This window comes from Impatiens glandulifera, chromosome 1 (genome assembly GCF_907164915.1).
Source record: "Impatiens glandulifera chromosome 1, dImpGla2.1, whole genome shotgun sequence".
Classification (NCBI taxonomy): domain Eukaryota; kingdom Viridiplantae; phylum Streptophyta; class Magnoliopsida; order Ericales; family Balsaminaceae; genus Impatiens; species Impatiens glandulifera.
In genome coordinates this window covers 45,705,516-45,729,170 of record NC_061862.1, presented here as the reverse complement: position 1 = coordinate 45,729,170, position 23,655 = coordinate 45,705,516, and the positions used below count along the sequence as shown (strand labels likewise).

At 30.9% G+C, this 23,655-nt stretch overlaps 1 protein-coding gene across 1 annotated transcript; it reads left to right on the top strand.

Annotated features, from left to right (window-relative positions):
- The first annotated feature begins 12,986 nt into the window (after nucleotides 1–12,986).
- LOC124921864 (probable WRKY transcription factor 48) lies at nucleotides 12,987–14,903 on the top strand. The gene is made up of 3 exons (XM_047462562.1): nucleotides 12,987–13,699; nucleotides 13,847–13,990; nucleotides 14,214–14,903. The coding sequence occupies exons 1-3, from the start codon at nucleotides 13,314–13,316 to the stop codon at nucleotides 14,752–14,754; spliced, it is 1,071 nt and encodes a 356-aa protein (XP_047318518.1). The 5' UTR covers nucleotides 12,987–13,313; the 3' UTR covers nucleotides 14,755–14,903.
- The last annotated feature ends 8,752 nt before the right edge of the window (nucleotides 14,904–23,655 follow it).

The window sequence follows — 23,655 nt, the reverse complement described above, 5'->3', positions numbered from 1 at the left end:
GTTGCTACCATAGACAATAGCAAGATTAAACACGATTCTTGTGATTCTGTCTTTGACCTCTACCAGGATTGCTTGATCATTCGAAAAGAGAGTCCTGACCTCAGTAACTTTGTTATCCCAATTAACTCAGATTCTGCTCGTTTTGTCATTTGACTTGTGAATGATTTCCCATATGCTATAAATACACAGCTTGCTAACTTTCTTAACGTTCCGGCTTTTGTCTCAAGAATACCCATAATAGTGATCTTCTTGTTCTCAATGATCCTTCTGATTTCTTTGCATTTCAGAGGGTCATTGAGTCCCCTTATGTTCCATGTCACTATATTAATGAATGGATATAAGTGTTGGGTTCTTGACTTTCTAGACTATCCTAAACCTCTTCATCAGAGAAATCGTAAGCATCACTTTCCTCGCTATCCCAATGGCTACAGCTTGATTACATGGAATACTATTGCCATTGAGTGGGGTTTGCCTCACATAGATCTCATCTTCTCCCGTTATAGAGTTAGTGGCTTCTAGATTCAGAATCTTTCTACTTTGTCTTCGATTTTCAGCTTGTTCTTCTTTAGTAGGTCTTTTCTAACTTTGAACCTCTTCACTACTGGATTCATGTCTATTATCGATTTTAATTCGTCCTACTTCAAAATAAAGGCTCACTACTTTATTCAATACCAAATTGTCTTCTACTGCACTTGATCTTTTGATTTCACAAAACCCAAGATTTCCCAGTCCATTCTCAAGGGCTTCCTTATTGCTTGTTAGTTTTTCCATGTTTTTTGTCCAGGATTCTCCTATTCAATATCTCGAAAAGTGGCTTTGAGCCTATGGATCGGGTCATTTCGAATTTTGATGACATTGCTTTTTCGGTTCCTACTTGCATTCCTAGAATTGTGAAGTTGGACTCGCGACCTATTGGAGTGCGATCAGACCCAATTTTGCTTGTTTCATATGGGCCAAGTATTCCTCGTCCTATAGATCTTTGAATTCCAGAAATTTTAGAATCAGGACATGTAGTTGCATCAAGACTAGTTCTTTGATCAGTATTGGGACTAGTGTAGTTAGGACCAACAATAGTATCATCCACAATAATAGGACTATTGTTAGTATCAAGACCAATATAGTCGGGACCAGCAATGGTTGCACCTTTTTCATCAAGACCAGTAATAGCAAGTCCGGTAGCTTGAGTAGTATCAGAATCATCAAGTCCAAGACCAGGCTTAACATGGTCAATAAGGCTAGGTACGGTAGCATTATGAGAAGCTCTATGACTGGTGTGGCTATGTCCAGATTTATCAAGACTAATACCTTGACCAGGACCGACGTTTTGATAATGACTTATTCTTGAGAAAACAGAATCCCTAGGACCGGTGCCCTGAACATGACCGATAGGATCAGCGTTAGCAGGACCAGCTTGTACCCTTACCCACTTTATTCTTTTTTATATCTTCTTCCTTACCCTTATTTGTTCTTGCTTTTAGTTTCCCATCCTATTATTATTAGTGCGTTCAGTGTTGTTAAGTTCAGACCTGTTCACATTTCTCTCAATCTGAGCCTAGTTAGAGTCATTGATACCGCCTTCCTGACCGTTGTTATTGGCCTTCGATTTTAGATTATTATTGACTGGACATTTATTTGTAGCGTGTGTGAAAGTGCTACACCATATACATCGATTTGGTTTTCATTCGTATTGTACTCCAATGTCAAATAAATTTTCCAGTTTGTCTTTAAATTCAAGCTTGATTGGAAGAGAGCTACTTGGATGACTTTCGACATTAACTCTGGCCACAAATGCACGCTCGTAGCCTTCCATTGATGGGTCAAACATAAGTGAATTGCCTATTATGCTTGAAATATAGGCCAGGCCCATTGGGTTGCACAAGTGTGGTGGAACATTCTTGAGATTCACCCAGATTTGTTCAATTTCAGGTGGTCTATGATTAGTATTAAGTTACTCGCTCCACTTGTACAACTTGAATCTTTTTCCTCTAATAAAGGTATATTCGCTCTCAATGATCGGCTTTATTTCGCTTCCATTCCTAAAGGATAGAAAGTAGAATCTGTGATCATTGATTGTGATCCTCTCTAGAACAGAGGATTCTCACTGACCCATCAACGTTCTTTTAACCTTAGCAAATGGTGCCTTCATGTTTCCCATAAAGTGAGAAACTATGACAAACTCCCATGCCTTTACACATTTTTCTTCAGTTTCTGGTGGGAGCTCAAACCGGTGCGGATGATCAAATATATAATTTTTTATTTGTCTCATTTATGTCGTTTTGATCTCCGAGACCGCAAGTGGGACAGTCTCTTGAGACAGTAGATCCTCACTCAAGTTTGGGAGACTTTGTCGTTTGTACCTCAAAATATTAATAAATTATTTTAGAAATACATTTTGTTTTATTAAATATCTATTTAACTAATTTAGATGAAATAAAATTATATTATGAAACATAATTAATTAATTGGATAATTCATTAATAATTGTTTTTATATAAACTAAGCTTCAAATTTGAAAAGATTTTAAAACAGACTTTTATATCCTTAATATGTGAAAGTTACTATAAAATAGTGGTGTGCAAATTAGAGAAGTAGAAGATTATGAGTATATACAAGAAATCATGAAAAAAAAAGGCAGAAATATTGAAAGATTGGTTTAAACTCACAAATCAAAATGTTAGTTTAAGTGTTTGATTCCCACTAAAAATATTTTAATATTAAATAAATATTAATCACTTAATTAGTTTGTAGATAATTAAAAGAAGATAGTGAGAATATTTCTTTAATTATATAGGTATTTATTTATTTATTTTGGTCCTTTCCTAGTTAGGTAGATTGGTCCGATCTGCAACCGTCAATGGCATGCAAGAATTTGATGCATGCATTGCATATATACACATCAAATATATATTTTTAAATGTTTAAAGAAGAATCAAAATCTTTGAGTAATAAAAAGTAATTAAAGAAGAATCAATTAGTTAGTTAGTTAGGAAGGAAAGTCCTGATTGAAAATCTATAAACTTTTTATATATAGTTTGTCTCCCCAACTAAAAATGTGGACTTGCTTCGTGCATGAAAAATAGAACACGGTTTTAATAATGGACACCTCTAGTCTTTACGCGATACTAAAACATGGAGACTCTTTGCAGTTTAATCTGGTTCATGAAAGTGACTACTTTTAGACTTAAAATTAAGGATCCACATGGAATTAGTATTATCAATTTTAATATGAAGTCTCAAGAATGAAGAGTTACACTCCTTTGAGAGGATTTTTTATTTGAGAGAGTTTATTATGATATTTAAATTCAAGAACTGACTCGTGATTTGAGATATTTGAAATTAAACATTTCAAGAGGTAGATATCAAAGAATTGTTAAAATCAATATTGATTTGGATAGACTATAGACAATAAAAAAACGTAGGATTGAAAAACAACTAATTGTTGCCATTACTTCAATTTTAAAACTTGAAAAATGGTGAGGAACTATTAATTAAGATATTCTTTTAGGACATCAATTATTATTTCATTGGGAAAAGAAGCACAAATTATGGACATTATTACGTACCCTTTTTGTTAGGACTAGAAAGAAACATTGAAATATTTATTTTGTGATTATTGTCTATAGTTTCCGTCATATGATATATATTGATCCCGTGATTGGGATATGTTAAGCGTTTTTTATATTTTATTTTCTATTTTAAGCAAAATTGAAGAAATGTAATATTTTGTGTTAAAATTAATAAAAGTTGTTTAATCTATAGTTGATGAAGTATCATTGTAACATTGGTTTAAATCTATACATTATTTTCTAAATTAAGCTAGAAGTGTTATTACTCAGATAATTATAATATATATAAATATTTTGACAAATATGATCTAGGAGATATAACTCAAATTTAATGTTAGGCACTTTATATGTACAAAGAAAAGAATGAGGATTGAGTCGTTATAATTAAAATTTATAACATATGTAGTTAAAAATATAACTATTAGACTATATTTATTGAAAAAGTAAGAACTCTTTTCTATTGTCTTTTTTAAAATTTGAATTTTTTTTTATTATTAATCTAAAATTTATCCTCTTCACAAATAAAAATAAACTATATGATTATAAAATAAAACCAAAATTATCAACATGGAAACATACATCTTGATAACACCACAATTGTTGAAAAATTGAAGCATTAATCAATCTTTTTCAAGTAGTATGTCAGAAAATTGGTAGCGGTGGTATAGTATTTTTATTTGCTAGCTAATGGTCTGGTTATCGTTAATTGCAGTTAGTAATTAATTATTCTGTTAATTCTATATTAAAATATTAAAAATGTCAATCATTGTGTTAGTGGCGGTTACTAAAGAAGCATAAATAATATTAATGGGGTAGGACTACTAGGTGGTTATGATGGTTTAATATTTATCATATATAAACGATAAGGTTGGATTCTAGCCAACAAACTAAGAACTATTATTGTTATCATTAATTTATTAATTAAAGATATTTTATGTAAATTTGCACATTTTAATAAGACTTTCTAATTAAACTTTGTCTTCTTCACTAGATCATTGCAAAAAATATCAATTAGAGTCAAATAAATCTCTAAGCAATGGCTGAGGTCCTTCATTCCCACATATCCTCAAATGAAGCTCATGGGGCATGAGGATTGGAATACTGGTTAAGTGTCATACTCTCTTTATTGAGGAGAAGTCACTATTTACTCTCCCTCGATGAGAATCATGATGTGACAAGAGCGAGTCATGTCGTTCATACAGTCACACGGTTTTGAGGTGAACCTAAACAATTGTCTCCTTAATTAGCATGATCCAATGGTATATACATGACATCAATTATTTTTCCCGAAGATGGAATTCCAATTTGCTTGAAGGAGGAGGAGTAAGAATTAGTTACATAGTCACACATGCACAACAAATGTTAACTTGAGACACTTGGATGGTTACAAAGTGAAACGAAAATATGGACAAAAAGTTCATCTACACCAAGCATGGTTACAAAGTGAAACGAAAATATGGACGAAAATTTCATTTACACCAAGCGAAAATGAGAAAAATAAGAAATTGAGAAAGTTTTAGACCTATAGAAAAACATTTAAATATAAAAGAACTTGGACTATGGTCTTGTTTGGATTGAAGTTTTTTAAAAATTTAGAGGAAAAAAATAATGATTATTGATGATTTTGATCAATAAGTGATTATTATTTTTGATAAAAAAAAAACTTAAAAGTACTTATATAAATAAATAAAATAAAAAATAATAATTTAAAATAAAAGGTATTTGGAAGTGGACTGCCCTAGAGTTGGGCATCATGCATAAACGTTCGTTTTAGACTCGGGCAAGTTGTTTTAGACTCTTAATCGCGTCGTGTTATGTCGTGTCTCAATCTTATCTGTGTCGTATCGTGTCTTGACGCACTCAAAATATTATGATTCACGGACTCTTTCGTGTCGTGTTATTCGTGTTTACGAGTTTATTCATATCGTGCTAACTTGTGTTTCGTGTTATTCCGACTAGATTTTGTCATCGTGTCAACACAATCGTGTCTTAACACACTCATTTAATTAATTATTTATTTATTTATATATATTAAATTATATTGTTAATAAAAATGATAAAATATGATTATTAATTTATTTAATATAATAAGTTAAATGTATTAAATTTCTTAAAAAAGTTATTTAATATGTAAAATGTGTAAATATAAATTTTAACAAATAGTTTCATAAATAATAATTTGAATGTCAATTATTTAAAATGTGTTTTAAAACATAAAATAATTATTCGAATAAAATTAGTTAAATTGGTTGTTATAAAGTTATTAATTTATTTAATATATATATATATATATATATATTTTAAATATTATATAAGAATTTATACTTAATTATTTAATTAGTGTTAGAAAATAAACCGTTAAGTCATATCAAGTATATTAATTGGTTTAAATATAACAAGAAGGTGTTGTAGCGTAGTGGTAAACACCCATGCCTGTCACACATGTGACCAGGGATCAAATCTCATCGACAGCAAATAATATTTAAAGTTTTGCTATTTCAGGGAAGCTGAGCGAAATCCGGACAGGTTGAGTTGTAAACCGAAAGAACGGTCAAGAAATCTAACCGATTGAATATCAAACCGGCCAGAAGAAGCTATGAAAAACCTAAAGTCATCCGGAACCGGCTAAAGAAACCTAACCGGTCAAGCTACCAAACCGATCAAGAGTATTCGGTACGTGACCGCACAGAGAAAGGATCGGCCAAAGCTCAAAACCGGAATCATCAGGAACAAGGAACCGGACCGGATGAACAAGAGAACCGACTGAAGAAAACCTAACCGGTCAAGCTACCAAACCGATCAAGAGTATTCGGTACGTGACCGCACAGAGAAAGGATCGGCCAAAGCTCAAAACCGGAATCATCAGGAACAAGGAACCGGACCGGATGAACAAGAGAACCGACTGAAGAAAACCTAACCGGTCAAGCTACCAAACCGATCAAGAGTATTCGGCACATGACCGCACAAAGAAAGGATCGGCCAAAGCTCAAAACCGGATCCATCAAACAGCCGATCATCCACAAGACAAGAATAACCGGAAGAGGTCCGGTTACTTCACTATCAAAAGACATTCGGCCAAGTCAAGTGGCCAACCTAGGCCAAGTCAAGAGGCCGACTAGTACAAGAAGACACTTTGGGTATCTGTTGAGAATGATACCAAAGGAGCAGACTGAATACTTCCATATCAATGCAAGTCTGAGGAAAGACTGTAGGCTGCAGAAAACAGTACTACCGGATCCTTCTACTTCGGGATAAGCCAGAAAGGAAATCTTCAAAGTACAGACAACTGTCCAAGCAGACAGTGCCTACATTGAGTAAAAGACAAACCCAGCAGGTTTGCCTTACAGACCGGCAGGTCTGAAACAGGATACCAGGTCTGAGACGACCGGCAGGTCTGAAACAGGATACCAGGTCTGAGATTGACCGTCAGGTCTGAGGAGAAGACCGCAGGTCTGAGACACTGAATCACTGCACCGCTGACCAGCCAATCAGATTCAAGGAAGTGAAATATGACCGTTGGCATATTTCACCTATAAAAGGAGCAGCTGAAGAGGTGTAAATCACGGACACAAGACAAGATAAATTAAGTGTGTTTATCTCTCTACAAGATTGAGAGCTTAAGTATGATTACAATTTCGGTGTAAATTGTACGGGTGTTATCGAGCAGGAAATAAGTCTCGATCGGATTGTATTTGTATTCCTTAGTGAATATCCTTCTCGCGGTTTCGAGAGGAAGGGGTGACGTAGGAGTTTTATCTCCGAACATCCATAAAATCTGTTGTGTTATTTACTTTCTGTTGGCTTCATTACATAACCGACTAATTTATCCATACCGCTCCAAACCGAATCTCTACTTACCATACCGAATATCCAGATAACCGAAACCGACCCACCATTCTTCAAATCTCCATCATCCGAAACCGATTCCGCCTATCATACACGTGTACCGCTTCAACCTGAAAGCAAACCTCTTCCGCGCTTGAACCTAGTTCAAGGGTTTGTGACAGGTTGTGTAGTATTGAAACCCCGGTGTTAATCTCTAACCGGATTAACCACCACCATACGAGTGAGAACCGCTAACCGGTCCAACCCCCGGTCCACCAGCGGCGACCTAGATCCTAACAATTGGTATCAGAGCAGGCAGTTTCAATACTCAAGCAAACATGTATCAGGATAGGCCTCCAATGCTAGAAGGTGAAGACTTTGCCAACTGGAAGGCACGGATGTATCTACATCTAATCACCTTGGATGATGAAATGGAGTCCATTCTAACCGAAGGACCGATATTCATTGATAAAGATAGAAAAGAATGGACGGCTGAAGATAGGAGAAGGAACAATCTGGACAACCATGCAAGAAACCGGATCTCCAACAGCGTAGATAGAAACACATATTGTAATATCAGAGATTGCAAAACCGCGAAGGAGACATGGAACACAGTTATCCAGATCTTCGAGGGAAATGAAAGAACCAAGGAAAACAAGTGGGAATGCAGAAAACCGAGGAGAGATGACCGGAAACCGGACAATCAAAATAACCGAAATAACTATCAACAAACCGGTGAAGGAAGTGAGGTACCGAAAGCACTAATAGCCGACGATGGTGGAAGTTTATGGGCTCGCAGTGACAGCGATGATGAGCTCACGTGCCTCATGGCAAATGAGGAACAGGTATTTGATTCCCCCTATGATGAATTTACTAAAGATGAGTTATATGAAGCATTGAATGACATGGTCGAAGAATATAAGAACCTACTGACCATGCTACCTAAGCACCTCAACATTAGAACCGATCCCATAATACCCACTCCGACAGAACCAGAGGTACTTATCATAACCGAACCGGAAGCCATACAACCTGATGATACTCCTACTCTAGAAACCGAGTTAGATCCCAAGACCGAACAATCTAGTGAACCTACTAGGGAACTGACCAAGGAAGAAGAGGAGACCGCATACTATAAGGAAGAGAAGCTAAAATACGATTATGTTGGTCCAACCGACTCATGGCTTGACCCTGAGAAAAGAAAAGCCGAAATCCTCAGATATAAGAAAAACTTCCCTGAACCGCGTAGGTCAAACCACAGATCACCGAATCAAAGACCACCATTTAGGACATTTGAAGGAAAACCGAAATACACGAGACCGAGCGCCAAAAGGACAGTTAAAACCCTAGCAAAGAAAGCTATCCGATTTATTAAAGTTTGGATACCCAAGGGACTAATCAACCGCGGACCCAAAGAAAAATGGGAACCAGATCTTCTATTGTCTATGAATGTAGGTAAATCAAGACAAAGGCTTGGAAAAGACAACATTGCATTCGGACAGCCGGCTGCTGACAGACACATCACATGAAGGGAACAAGCATGAAGTGGCTAACATCCTCACAAAGCCACTTCTCGAGTCTAAGTTTTCTTCCCTTAGAAATATTTTAGAATTATTAGATTAAACCGGCCAAACAAACATAAGATTTTTAAACCGGCCTACTTCTTACTTCTTGCATGGTTTTGAATATTTATTCTAAATAATCAAAAAGGGAGAAATTGTTAGATAAAAGATAAAGACTCTTCCAAAACCTTTCTCAAAATTTTCTCCCAAAATTTTTCGAAAAATTCTCTAAGTCTTTTTCAAAAAACCGGACAAACAAAAACAACCGGCCTACGGTTGCAAACTTACATGATTTTGATAATTTTAAATAAAATAATCAAAAAGGGAGAAATTGTTAGAAAATAAACCGTTAAGTCATATCAAGTATATTAATTGGTTTAAATATAACAAGAAGGTGTTGTAGCGTAGTGGTAAACACCCATGCCTGTCACACATGTGACCAGGGATCAAATCTCATCGACAGCAAATAATATTTAAAGTTTTGCTATTTCAGGGAAGCTGAGCGAAATCCGGACAGGTTCAAGTTCAGGACCGATTGAGTTGTAAACCGAAAGAACGGTCAAGAAATCTAACCGATTGAATATCAAACCGGCCAGAAGAAGCTATGAAAAACCTAAAGTCATCCGGAACCGGCTAAAGAAACCTAACCGGTCAAGCTACCAAACCGATCAAGAGTATTCGGTACGTGACCGCACAGAGAAAGGATCGGCCAAAGCTCAAAACCGGAATCATCAGGAACAAGGAACCGGACCGGATGAACAAGAGAACCGACTGAAGAAAACCTAACCGGTCAAGCTACCAAACCGATCAAGAGTATTCGGTACGTGACCGCACAGAGAAAGGATCGGCCAAAGCTCAAAACCGGAATCATCAGGAACAAGGAACCGGACCGGATGAACAAGAGAACCGACTGAAGAAAACCTAACCGGTCAAGCTACCAAACCGATCAAGAGTATTCGGCACATGACCGCACAAAGAAAGGATCGGCCAAAGCTCAAAACCGGATCCATCAAACAGCCGATCATCCACAAGACAAGAATAACCGGAAGAGGTCCGGTTACTTCACTATCAAAAGACATTCGGCCAAGTCAAGTGGCCAACCTAGGCCAAGTCAAGAGGCCGACTAGTACAAGAAGACACTTTGGGTATCTGTTGAGAATGATACCAAAGGAGCAGACTGAATACTTCCATATCAATGCAAGTCTGAGGAAAGACTGTAGGCTGCAGAAAACAGTACTACCGGATCCTTCTACTTCGGGATAAGCCAGAAAGGAAATCTTCAAAGTACAGACAACTGTCCAAGCAGACAGTGCCTACATTGAGTAAAAGACAAACCCAGCAGGTTTGCCTTACAGACCGGCAGGTCTGAAACAGGATACCAGGTCTGAGACGACCGGCAGGTCTGAAACAGGATACCAGGTCTGAGATTGACCGTCAGGTCTGAGGAGAAGACCGCAGGTCTGAGACACTGAATCACTGCACCGCTGACCAGCCAATCAGATTCAAGGAAGTGAAATATGACCGTTGGCATATTTCACCTATAAAAGGAGCAGCTGAAGAGGTGTAAATCACGGACACAAGACAAGATAAATTAAGTGTGTTTATCTCTCTACAAGATTGAGAGCTTAAGTATGATTACAATTTCGGTGTAAATTGTACGGGTGTTATCGAGCAGGAAATAAGTCTCGATCGGATTGTATTTGTATTCCTTAGTGAATATCCTTCTCGCGGTTTCGAGAGGAAGGGGTGACGTAGGAGTTTTATCTCCGAACATCCATAAAATCTGTTGTGTTATTTACTTTCTGTTGGCTTCATTACATAACCGACTAATTTATCCATACCGCTCCAAACCGAATCTCTACTTACCATACCGAATATCCAGATAACCGAAACCGACCCACCATTCTTCAAATCTCCATCATCCGAAACCGATTCCGCCTATCATACACGTGTACCGCTTCAACCTGAAAGCAAACCTCTTCCGCGCTTGAACCTAGTTCAAGGGTTTGTGACAGGTTGTGTAGTATTGAAACCCCGGTGTTAATCTCTAACCGGATTAACCACCACCATACGAGTGAGAACCGCTAACCGGTCCAACCCCCGGTCCACCAGCGGCGACCTAGATCCTAACAATTAGGTATATGATATTTATTATTATAAATCATTAAAAAGTAGTGGAAATTTTTTATTATAAAATAAAGTTTTTTAAAAGATTAATCAATTATTATTGCAAGTAATAGATATTTTTTTAGGAAAAAATTATTATAATTAATATAATATTAATTTTTTATTTAATATAATTAAAAGTAGTTTAAAATTTATTAGGTTAAAATAAATTTCTACAACTATTCACTATTCCATTTTTTTTTAATTAATATTAATTTTATAAATTATATTTTTATTTAATTAAAAATATTATTTTAATCTTTTTATTTTATAATTTTTGTGTTGGGTAAAGTTTTTTATTAACTTGTAAAATTTTGGAGTGATTTAAGATTTTTTTAAATAATTTGATGATAAACAATTAAATATGTGATCAATTACTAGAAGACTAGAAAAGGACGTGATAATTTGATAATGTTAATGTAAAAGTAGGTAGTTTGAATAAAAAAATGAGATAGAAATTGAAAAAGTTTGTAACAATTAATCCAATTATAAATATATATTATTATATTATTATATTATTAAAATTTAAATTATTATTATGTATTTATTATTTAATGTATTAACAATAATTGAAATTATAAATAATTAAATAATTAATAAGTAATTAATAAAAGTAATATCGAAAAAAAAAATATTAATAAATTCACATTTCTATTCATATAATTTATTTATTTTATTTATATTTTAATTTATATTATTTAAGTTAATAGTTTTTTTATTGTATTTTAGTATGTTTAATTATAATTATAATTATAATTATTATATTTATAAAATTAAATAATTTATTAATTGAATAAAAATATAATATGTTTAGAGAATGTTAACGTGGAGGCTTAAGTCATTTGACTAATTCTGTTTATGTCGTTTCGTGTGTGTATACCCGTGCTCGTGTCGTGCCTATATTTGTGTCGTGTCTATACTCGTGATGTGTCCATGTCGACTTGTAACCGTGTTACGATAGTATAAACTCATAATCGTGTCGTGATCGTGTTATCTCGTGCTTGTATCGTATCAATATAGGACCCGAGTGAGATAATATTGTATCGTATCGTTTCGTACAAATATCGTATTGGATCGTTTCTGTTAGTATTTATCCCACCCATTCCCCAACTCTAATAAGGTAATGGAAAATTTCCCATCTTTTTTATTTTGCTTTTACATTCTTATATATGTCTATGGATGATACCATGACTAAGAACTCTTTCATCGATGTTCATGAATCATATACCTATCATATCTTTTTATTCTTTTTATTTGTGTTGACAGAAGGTTGAGGTCAATTTGAAATGCACCTTGATAAATTATCAACAAAGCCTAGAACAACCACACTTTGTATCTCATGTCAAACTCATTCATCCATAACCATAGACCTATATATCAATATTGGGTCTTTGATTAAGTAATCATAGTATGATAATACAAAATTATTTTGTTTTAAATTCAATTTCTTATCTTCTATAATCCCAATAAACAAAATATTTTATTTTATAGTGTCTTTTGTCTTCATGACTGAATTTTTATTGTATTGAATGATAATGGACTAAAAATGTTTAGAAAGAAAGAAAAAGAATTAACTCCCATTTAATTAAAATCATTTTTATAAATTTTGAAAAGAACAATTCTTTTTTAACTCAAATATCTAAACTAAGTTTTAATTCTTTTTTAACCCAAATATCTTAACCAAGTTTTTCACTTGGGCTAATTTTTAGAAAAGACTATCAAATTGTCACAATTATTTTCTCCAATAAAAGATTATTCACCATTACAAACTCTTGATTAATTTATATAAAATTATAGATATATTTATTCCTTATCAAATATTATTTTTACTTGAAAAGAAGATAAAGAAATTCCTCAATTGTAACTAGGAAAAGTGTAAGTGTATCTTAGGATAGAAATTAAAAGGTTAGGGGTTCTTAAATAAGATATGACATCTAGTAGTAAAAATTTAAATAATTCATTAAATGGTCTTCTCCACTACTCCTTAATATATATATATACTTCTAAAATACACCCTACAACCAAACAGTCCCTTCTCTCTCTATCTCTTTTTCTCTCTCACACAATTGCTGAGCTCACTTTCTTTTGTCTTTCTCTACACTCCTTTTCAATTAAAAAAAAAATAAAAAAAATTGCACCTTTACCAAGAAAGCTTCAAATGAAGCATCAAAACTCATGATATTCACAAACATCTATGGAGAACAAACATGATGATAAGCTCAAAGCAGCTACCGAAGAAAATTGCTCCACATTTTCCGATCAGATTCCGACCAGTTTCTCCCCTTTTCCAAGCATATTCGATTGTGAGTCATCAGAAATTAAAAACTCTATCTCAGGCTTCACCGACATGCTCGAAATACAAGATTACAACCCTTCTTTATTCGATATGTTCCAAACACCGCCGCCTCCACCACCACCACCGCCGCCGCCACCGGAAATGGCGCCATCTACTTCAGGGCAGTCCACTTCCATCTCATCATCCTCCACAGAGGTCACAAATGATACTAAGACCACATGCGAAGATCAACACGAACAAGATGATGATGGTGATCAAGAGAAGAATATGAATAAACATCATGAGTATATATATATATTTATTCATCAAATTCCATCCCTAATTTCCTCGATCTATTTCATCATCTTCTCTATTATTTGTTAATTGTATATAAATGATCGATCTTTAGTTAAGGGATTAATTGGGTTTTGATACCTTTACTGATTAATTAGGTTAAAACCCAAGAAGAAGAATACAAAAAGGCCAAGGCAACCAAGATTTGCTTTCATGACTAAAAGCGACGTTGATCACTTGGATGATGGATATCGATGGAGAAAATATGGCCAAAAGGCAGTCAAAAACAGCCCTTTTCCAAGGTAATTATTATTTATAGCAAGAGAAATTTGCAAAATTCATATATAGAAGTACTTCAATTATGATATGAAGAGATCGAGGTACTCTTGATCAATATCTCTACCACAACACAAAGGTATCAAAATCATGTGGTGGAACATTTTTCTGGGTTTTAAACTCGAAGTTTATGACAATTCATGTTATAACTTGTGACAATTGTTGTGAAATGTTTGTTTTGATATGAAGGAGTTATTACCGATGTACCACGGCAGCATGTGAAGTGAAGAAGAGAGTGGAGAGATCTTCACAAGATTCGTCGATTGTTGTCACGACATATGAGGGAACCCACACACATCAATGCCCATTGACCCCACGGGGCAACAACAGTACTGTGGTTGTGCCGGAAATGACCACCGGATTATGTGGCCCCGGAGTATTGGCGCCGGCAACTTCCCCCAATATTGTCATTTCACAACCATATAATTATCAAACCTATAATCCCCATAACTACCAATTACCCATATTGTCCACTCCATTCGACTTAAGTACTAACTACATCAATAACCCTAATTATAGTACTACTAGTTCTAATAGTTCTATAAATCCTTATTTTTCGGATTTTATTCATCAGGACAGACTGTATTACCCTCCTTTGTCTTCCTCGTCGTCACCATCGTCGTCATCGACTTCGGCTTCTATGGCGGTTAGAGATAGCGGGCTTCTTCAGGACATGATCATGCCATCTCAGGGACTCCAGGAGGAGCCCAAAGATGATCATGAGTTATAACTAGCATATTAAGCATATTATATGTTCTTTTATCCTAGTTTGGTATGAATTTATGTTGCATAATTAAGTTTGAGAATTTTCTTTTGATAAAAATCCCACCTTTAATTTTCCATATTGAGAAAACCCATTAATATTTTCATGAGACAGGATTTCCATTCTTCAATATTAGCTCTTGTTTATATATATAACTTATGTTCTTTCAATTTTTATATTTTAAATGTATATATTTGGCATTTGGGTTTTGTACATCTACTTGTACATAGTAAGTAGTGTATTGAGTTTTTATTCTTTTAGACTCGTTTTTTCCTTTGTTTAGGAGGTTTATGTACAATTGTTGTGTGTTTCTGTATTTTTTGAATAATCCCTTTTGTTTTTGTAAATTGAGTTACTTAAGTTACAAAATATTATGTTTAAGGGTATAAATATATTTCTAATTAAGAATAAAGCTTATTTAGATGATAAAATATTGAGTTAGTATAAATAATCCAAATTAATGCATGATGGATAGAAATGTAAGAAATGAAACAATTATACAATATCCCTTGATGATTAAGAGTTTGATGTTTGGGTTATTGAGAATTTTTTGATGAAAAAAATAAGTTACTTGAGTTTTTAATTAATTATTTTATTTATTTTAAATTTTATAAAAATAATTTTAATATTTAAATTGAGTGGTAGAAGATTGAAAAGAAATAAGATGTTGATATTAAAATTTTTAATAAAAAAATAAAAATGTAACATGAAAGAAGAGCTGTATAGTGAATAAACCCTAATTAATAGGACTCTAGCTAGTTAATAAGCCTAACCCTAGTCTAGTTATTTATTAGTAATATATAGAAATGAATTAAAGATGCATATAATATGTCCATTTATTATTATCTTGCTTGTTTGATACGCAAAATCTATTCCCATCAATACATTTATGGGTTGTTTTGGTTCTTATTTTGATGGACATGAGCTACTGTACTTGGATGCATGTGTAAGTGATGGTCTTAAATAGTTCATTTCCTTATTTTCCTCGTCTATGCTTCCTTTTATTCAATATAATACTTTAATTAGATTTTTGCTCCATACCTTACCTTGTTAATTTTTAATTCATTCAAATCTTTACTTCCAAATTCAGCATTTTTTTTTACTTATTTTTAAACTAGCAAGTTTTTTTATTCATTTTCAACAACTCATCTTGACTGATAATTAATAAGTTATAATCATCTTTACCTTAATGTTTAGTAATTAGCAAGGATCATTATTAAGATGTTAAATTTAAAATACACTAATTAAGATATCTTAGATGATAAGAGTTCTCCAATTTCAATATTTTGTATTTTTTTCAAAATAATTTATAAATTTATATGTTTATATACTATCCTCTTTCTAAATAATTGTTTTATTTTTGTTTATATTAATATTAAAATCATACATATATATATATTTATAATAAAATAATAAAATTAATTTGTAAGTATACTGACAACATCTTTATAATTTAATAAATACAAAATCTTTTTAAAAATAGATAAATGAAATTAAGTTATGCTTATTGATCTTTTTTTTTTTAAATGTCACTTTTCTTTTATAAGACATTGTTTGGCCTCATAGAGGGGTGATTATTCCATTACTTAAATAATGAACAAAAACTTTTTACTTATTCATTTAATATTTTTTTCTATTTTTTTTTTCAAGAATATATTCTAGAAACTGAGAATTTATTTATTTTTATTCTTTCTATTGCTTGCTGTAAAGGAGTTGCAGAAATGTCCCATGATATTATCAATTTAATGTAGTATTTTTGTCATTCACCAAATTAAAACACATATTCATCACAGCTGGACACCATGACATTCTTTTCTTTTGATTTTCCAGAAAAAATGGTTTTATTGTGGTTTCTCAGCTTAATTATCAATTAGAAGAAGATACAAGAATGCAAATTCAATAAATAATTTTATTTTATATGATTCATATATTATAAAAAAAAGTGACAATAGCTTAAGGACCGTCATTATAAAAGATTGAAATTAAATTAAAATATGTGAAAACAAAAAATTAACGAGTACGGATATCTTCAAATTGAGTTTCTCAAAACGAAAATAAGAAAAGGCTATAAGAAAAACTAATGACTATTGAGATATCATTAAAACTGGCACACAAAATACACTAATTAGAGGTTTTTTTTTATATACATAACATAAAGGTTAACAATTTATTGAAAAGTTATCTTACTCGTGATTTTTTTTATAGTATATAAGGATGTCTAGTTTCTCTTTTCATCACTCAAATTTGAATTGATATTGTATTTCATTTAATACGAAAATCTATTTAGTCGGATCAGATTATAAATCTCGGATTTTTGTAATTTGATTAATAAATGTGTTGGTTATAATTTCTTGAGTCCGTATTCATCTCATTCTATACAGCAAAGGAGATGATACTGTCGGATCTGAAGTTCTTTTTTTTTTCTTACAAGGAGTTTGAATTTATCTTTCATCCAGGAGTTTTTTTACATCTATTTTCCAATAATTTTTATGAGTTTCTCATTATTTTGACTGTATTTATAGATAGTTAGTTGTCATTTAACATTTTTCGGCGTTGATTACCAATCTTCGGGCAAAAATTAATTTTACTATTGCTCAAAATTTTGGATAGAGATTTTTCCAACACCGCTTAATTAGTTTGTTCGACTTACTCGTCTTCATCGAACGAATTCCTAATATGACATCGGTTTCCGTTCAACTTCCCAGATTAACATACTTTAATGTTAAACTCAGTTTTTTTTTTTAAATTAATTAATTTATTTATATTTAAACTCATTATATATATATATATTTAAATTATTACTTTTATAAATTAATTATTTATATTTTAATATATATTTTGATATATATTTTAAATTATTATTTTTATATATTTGAATATTTATATTTTGATATGTATATTTTTAAATTAATATATATATATATATATATATTTTAAAATTTGATTATTTATATTTTAATATATATATATTTATTTACATTTTAATTATTATTTATATAATGTAATAACTATTCAATTTAGTATTATTATAAATAATAGATAAATACTAATAAATTTAAAATATTTTAACTATAAATTCATAAAAACGAATACAATCATCATTCTTTAAATTCTTTAAATTATTGATGATTTTGCTCAGGACAGCGTTGACTACGTCTTGTATGACCTTCTTGGCCACACCTTTCACAAATGATGGTCCTTCGTGAGTTATCCATTTTGGTTCAAATACGTTGGTTTGAGAAAGAAGAAAAACCAATGAAGGTCAAAGCCAACGTATTTGAACCAAAATTGATAACTCACGAAGATCCATCATTTATGAGAGGTGTGCCTAAGAAGGTCATACGAGACGTAACCAACGATGTCCTGAACAAAATCGTCAATAATGTAGAGAATGATGATTGTAATATTTTTTTTTATGAATTTATATTGTTATGGTTAAGATATTTTAAATTTATTAGTATTTATCAATTATTTATGAGAATTCTAAAGTGAATATTTATTATATTATATAAATTAATAATTGAAATATTCATATATATATATATATATTAAAATATAAATAATTAAATTTATAAAAATAAAAATTTAAATATATATAATGAGTTTAAATATAAATAATAAAATTAATTATAAAAATACTAAATTTAAATAGTAAACTAGGTTAGTTTAAAAATGAATAACAAAATAAAATATATTAGTTTAAAAAGTTCAACATAAAACAATGTCATATTGAGAATTAATTCATCTTCATTACTCATTGTTATTGAATTTAAATGAGTTCGTCTCTGAAATTATTCTAAAAAAATTAAGTAGTTGGTGGATCAGTTCCATTATAATCTTAATTTTTGCAGATTTATATTATGTAACGTATTAATTTGAATTTTTAGATTTTATTTATTATTATTTACAAATACATTTTATGTAACTCTTTATTTAATTAAATGACCAGTCATAATTCTTTATAAAAAATTAAAATGTCATGGTATATAATTAATTAGTGACATATTAATTAAGGACAAATCCATTAATTAATTATAGTTTAATTTAAAATGTCATGGTATATAATTAATAAGTGACTTATTAATTATAGTTTAATTAAAATTATGGTAAAAAATACAATATCTGGCTGGGTAGCGAAAAAAGTTTCTTATACAGGGAGGATCGAACTTATCAAAACCGTGGTCATGGGCATAACTGGCTACTGGGCGCAGAAGATGGTTATTCCGAAGAAGGTAATGAAGGAGCTCGTCACACTGATGAAGAACTTTATCTAGGACAGTAACGGAAGAGGATGAAAGAAAGTCAAATGGACCATTCTCTGCAAACCAAAGGCCGAGGGAGGCATCAGCTTGAAGAACTGTATCGAGTGGAACAAAACTCTCACTTTCAAGCATCTGTGGGCTTTGGAGCGCAATCAAGAGTCATTATGGATTAAATGAGTGCATACGAGGTTTATGAAATATGAAACCAGCATCTAGACCTGCAAAATTTATGAAGGTATGAGTTGGTCTCTGAAAAAGATTCTTAAACTAAGAAGAGATATTGCAGATTTTTATGACATCTGGCTAGGGGACGAGAAAGACACTCTATTCTAGCACGAACCTTGGTTCAAAAACCAACATATCATCCACAAGGAGGAGTTTCAAAATACCTGTATCAAAAGGGACTGCACAGAAGCAAAAATCAGAGACATTAAAGACGAGAATTGTGACTCACTCTTGAGAAAAAATCCAGAAGGACATATGATACTTGATCATATAAGTAACATATAACTACACGACAAACCGGATATTCATGAATGGAAAGTTGAGGACAATGGGAAGCTGGTATCAAAGAAAATATAGGAGGTAACTCTGGAAAAAGCGTAGAAAGTAGAATGGACTCCTCTTGTAAGGTCAACGAAGATTATCCCTCGACACCAGTTCATCCTATGGCTCGCCTTCTGGGAAAGACTCAACACTCGTGATCGTATCAGCAAGTATATGAGCATCCCGGACGCGAGCTGTCTTTTATGCAGAGGAAATGAAGAAACCATAGATCCCCTGTTCGGGAGCTGCTGTATTGTTTCAGAGCTTTGTTACAGATTCTATAAAAGTCTGGAGCTGATTAGTTTCCCGAGCGAATAAAATTAAATCAAAGAAACAATACTACTCAAAGCCAAGGGAAATAAATTTGCAACAAGCGTGTTCAGCTTTGGAGTAGTGGTGTATAACATTTGGCAAGAACGGAATGCAAGGGTATATGGCAGAACCCGTCGTAGGAGCGTTGAAGAGTTATGGAAAGATATTGTATCGGATCGCAGTGCCCTTGCGGTAACGTGGAGAAGAATTCCAAGCACGGAACAGAACTAGAATATCTGTAGGAACCGGAATTTACCGTTTTTTGAACTCATTAGAATTGAAAGCATTGTAATCAAATAATTCATTTACGTGTTTAGGTTTTTAGTTTTTATTCAGAATGTTACGACTTCAAAATCATTCTAGGTTTGTCTAGAATGATTTCTTAAACTCGTGGGGTTTTTTTTCCGTTTTTGAGAATTTTTAATGAAATGACGTTAATTCGTTTTAAAAAAAAATGTTTTAAATTATTTTGAAATAAACATACGAAGGTTATTGTGGTAAATTTGAGATGAAGAAAAATCACATTCCTTGTAATTTCTCATAGGATGGATGCCATTAGTCTCCACAATCCTGAATTTTGGGCCAATATTTTTTTAATTAAACATATACTATGTTGTATATAAAATATAGCTAGAGAATATGGTTTATAGAAAAATATATATGAAAATTTAGCTAATTTATTTAGAAGTTGGGATAGTTTAACAAAAAAAACCTAAGAAAATAAATAGCAGTTAAATGAAAATATGGTTTTACATTATTGTGGAATATATGTGTTTATTGAATATACACTCTTCTTTCAAATCTCATAATTTTATTAAAAAAAAATTATTGATAAAATATATATATTTTTAAATGTCCTCAGATGTAAATATTCGAACACAGAGAAGGAACACACAAAAGATGTTAATCTAATAAAACAATTAGGATTCTTTCTAGAATCATTCTATTGTCTAAGACGAGACTTTCAAAATCTAGCGGGTATATATAAACTTAGATAATTTTTAAATAATTAAATTTTACAAAATTTTACGAGTTTATATATAATTCAATATTACGATTTTAGATGATTTTACATTAAAAGAATATATATATATATATTTAAATAAATTAATATTACTAATTTTGTAAATATAATATTTTTATATTTCCATTTATTTATTATTATTTAATTAATTTTATATTTAAATACTTATCTGTTTAAATTATTAAGGTATAGTATATTTAATTATGCATATAAATAATGATAATATATTTAAGTAAACTCTTTATTTTAGAAACTATTTTAAGTAGGCGTTTGATTTTTTACTTTGTTTAAGTAGTTAATTATAAGTATAGAAGGAAAAAAAAGTCAAAATTTGGGCTTCACCGGTTTGTCAATTTTAGACTTCAAATTGGGCTTTGTAAGTGAGGTTGGTTCTTGGTCTCGATATATTAAGCCCCCCAAAAAAGATGAAAATATAGATAATTGCTTTTGATTTTTTTAAGTAAATAAATAGGTACATTCAGGGACGGATCCAGAATGACGAATTGGGTGGGCTTGAAAAATTTTAGGGTAGGCTTAAAATAATAACGAGAAAATTTAAAAAAAACAATGATATAAAAGTAAGTTTTACCATTTTTTTAATAATTAAATAAAAAAACAATGAATTATATTAAACTTTTTTAAGAAATTAAGGGTAATTTCATATTTCTACCGTAAAATTTTTTTTTCAAAATGGGCTTCGGCCCACCAAAACCCTACCTAGATTCGTCTCTGAGTACATTTCTGCTTACTATATTTTATTATAACTTCAATTTCTAACTTCTAAAATATCAGTTTATTTCTCTATAAGGCTGTTATTATATTTAGTCATGGTCGTTCCCAACAAAGCTGTCACAATCGCGAGTCAACTCATAAACTTGTTCGAGTTTGCGAGTCGACTAAGCGAAAACGATTCAAGAGTCAAAGAAACTCGTTTAGAAACAAAAACGTAGTAAAGTCACGATTTAACTCGTTGAAATCGATAAATGCGATAAAATAGTGTTATCGGACGATTTTACCTAATAGATTCTTTCTGAATCTTTTGTCGGTAGATTTATCTTTGAAGAAGAATAGTAAGAATCGACTATTATTAAAGAGACTGAATCGATTTACAAAGGAAGACAGAGAGTAGGGATTGCCATCAATTGAAGAATATAGCCTGAGCTGGGAAGGATGGGAAGAATAGAGTTTTTGAGCCGCTGTCGTGGCTGTGGAATGAAAAACAGAAAGAGAGAAGTTAGAGTTTTTAAATTAACTAGCTAAATTAACGAGGTACATTATTATAGTTATAAAATAAAGATAAATAAAAAATAAATTTTATAAAATTATTTCATTTATAAATAGTTATAAAAGATAAAACAATTAAAAATACATAAAAAATATTCCACGTACCTCAAAATTTATCTTTCACATTTTAATTTTTTTTTAGAATATTAACAAAATTTTCAAAATCATAATATACTTCAATGTAAAATGTAAGACATTTAATGCGAATCAATAATTAAAGTCTTAACCGACTCTTAATATTTGAGCTATCATAATTCGTTTAGTTAAGTAATTTTTGTTGTAAGAATAAAATAACACATTTTTAAATATAAAATTCTTCAAATACCCAAACATTTTATATATATATATATATATATATATATATATATATATATATATATATATATTTATAAATATATATATATATATTAATTTTAAAATATGAATATTAAAAGACAAAAATAATAAATAAGTTAAATATATTTAAAAGAAAAATAATATTAATAATTTTTAAAATGAAATTATTTAATTTTTATTTTAAAAATATTAATATTAGTTCCCTTACATGTTAATATTATTTTTTTATCAAACATTCTACTCAAAATTTTAACTTTTTTTTATTAATCAACCATTTAATTTCATATTTATTCATAAATTTAATCAATTTCTCGTATAATAATCTTACTCAAACCAACTCATCGAATTTATATATTTTAACCACCAATATATTTTTTCTCACGTAACACTTCGAACATTTTTAATAAAGTTGAATTTATGTGTAAACATAAACAAAAATTTTAATTAAAAATAATCAAAAATTTTAGACAACATATTAAAATAAACATTCTCATAATTAAAATAAACAAATAACTATAAAATTAAAAAATAATCAGTATTTTTTTTTAGTGAAGAATCCATGAAAATAATAAGTATTATGATCATTAATAGGGGATAATGAGTGTTATGATCAATTTTAGATACAAAATGTTTAAAACTTTATTTGTTGACCTAAATGATATTATAATTTAGCATATTAAAAAAATAAGTGTATAATGTCAAACAAATTTTAAAACAAATAAAAAATAATTTAATATATAAATTAAAATGATAATATTTTATTATATGACTCAACGTTTAGTTTGAACAATTCATCTTCACAATTACATTTTAGGGTAATTCGTCATTAAATCATAAAATGTGTAAATATTTGCATCGATTCTTCACTAACCGGTATATGAAGATTTAAAAAATATGCAAAAATTATTAAAAAAAAATATGATCATTATTAAGAGATAATGAGTATTATAATCAATTTTAGATACAAAATGTCAAAAACATTATTTGTTGACCAAAACATATTATAATTTAGCATATTAAAAATAAATATGTTCGTAATGTGAAACAAATTTTAAAACGAATAAAGAATAATTTAATATATAAATTAAAATAACAAAATTTTAT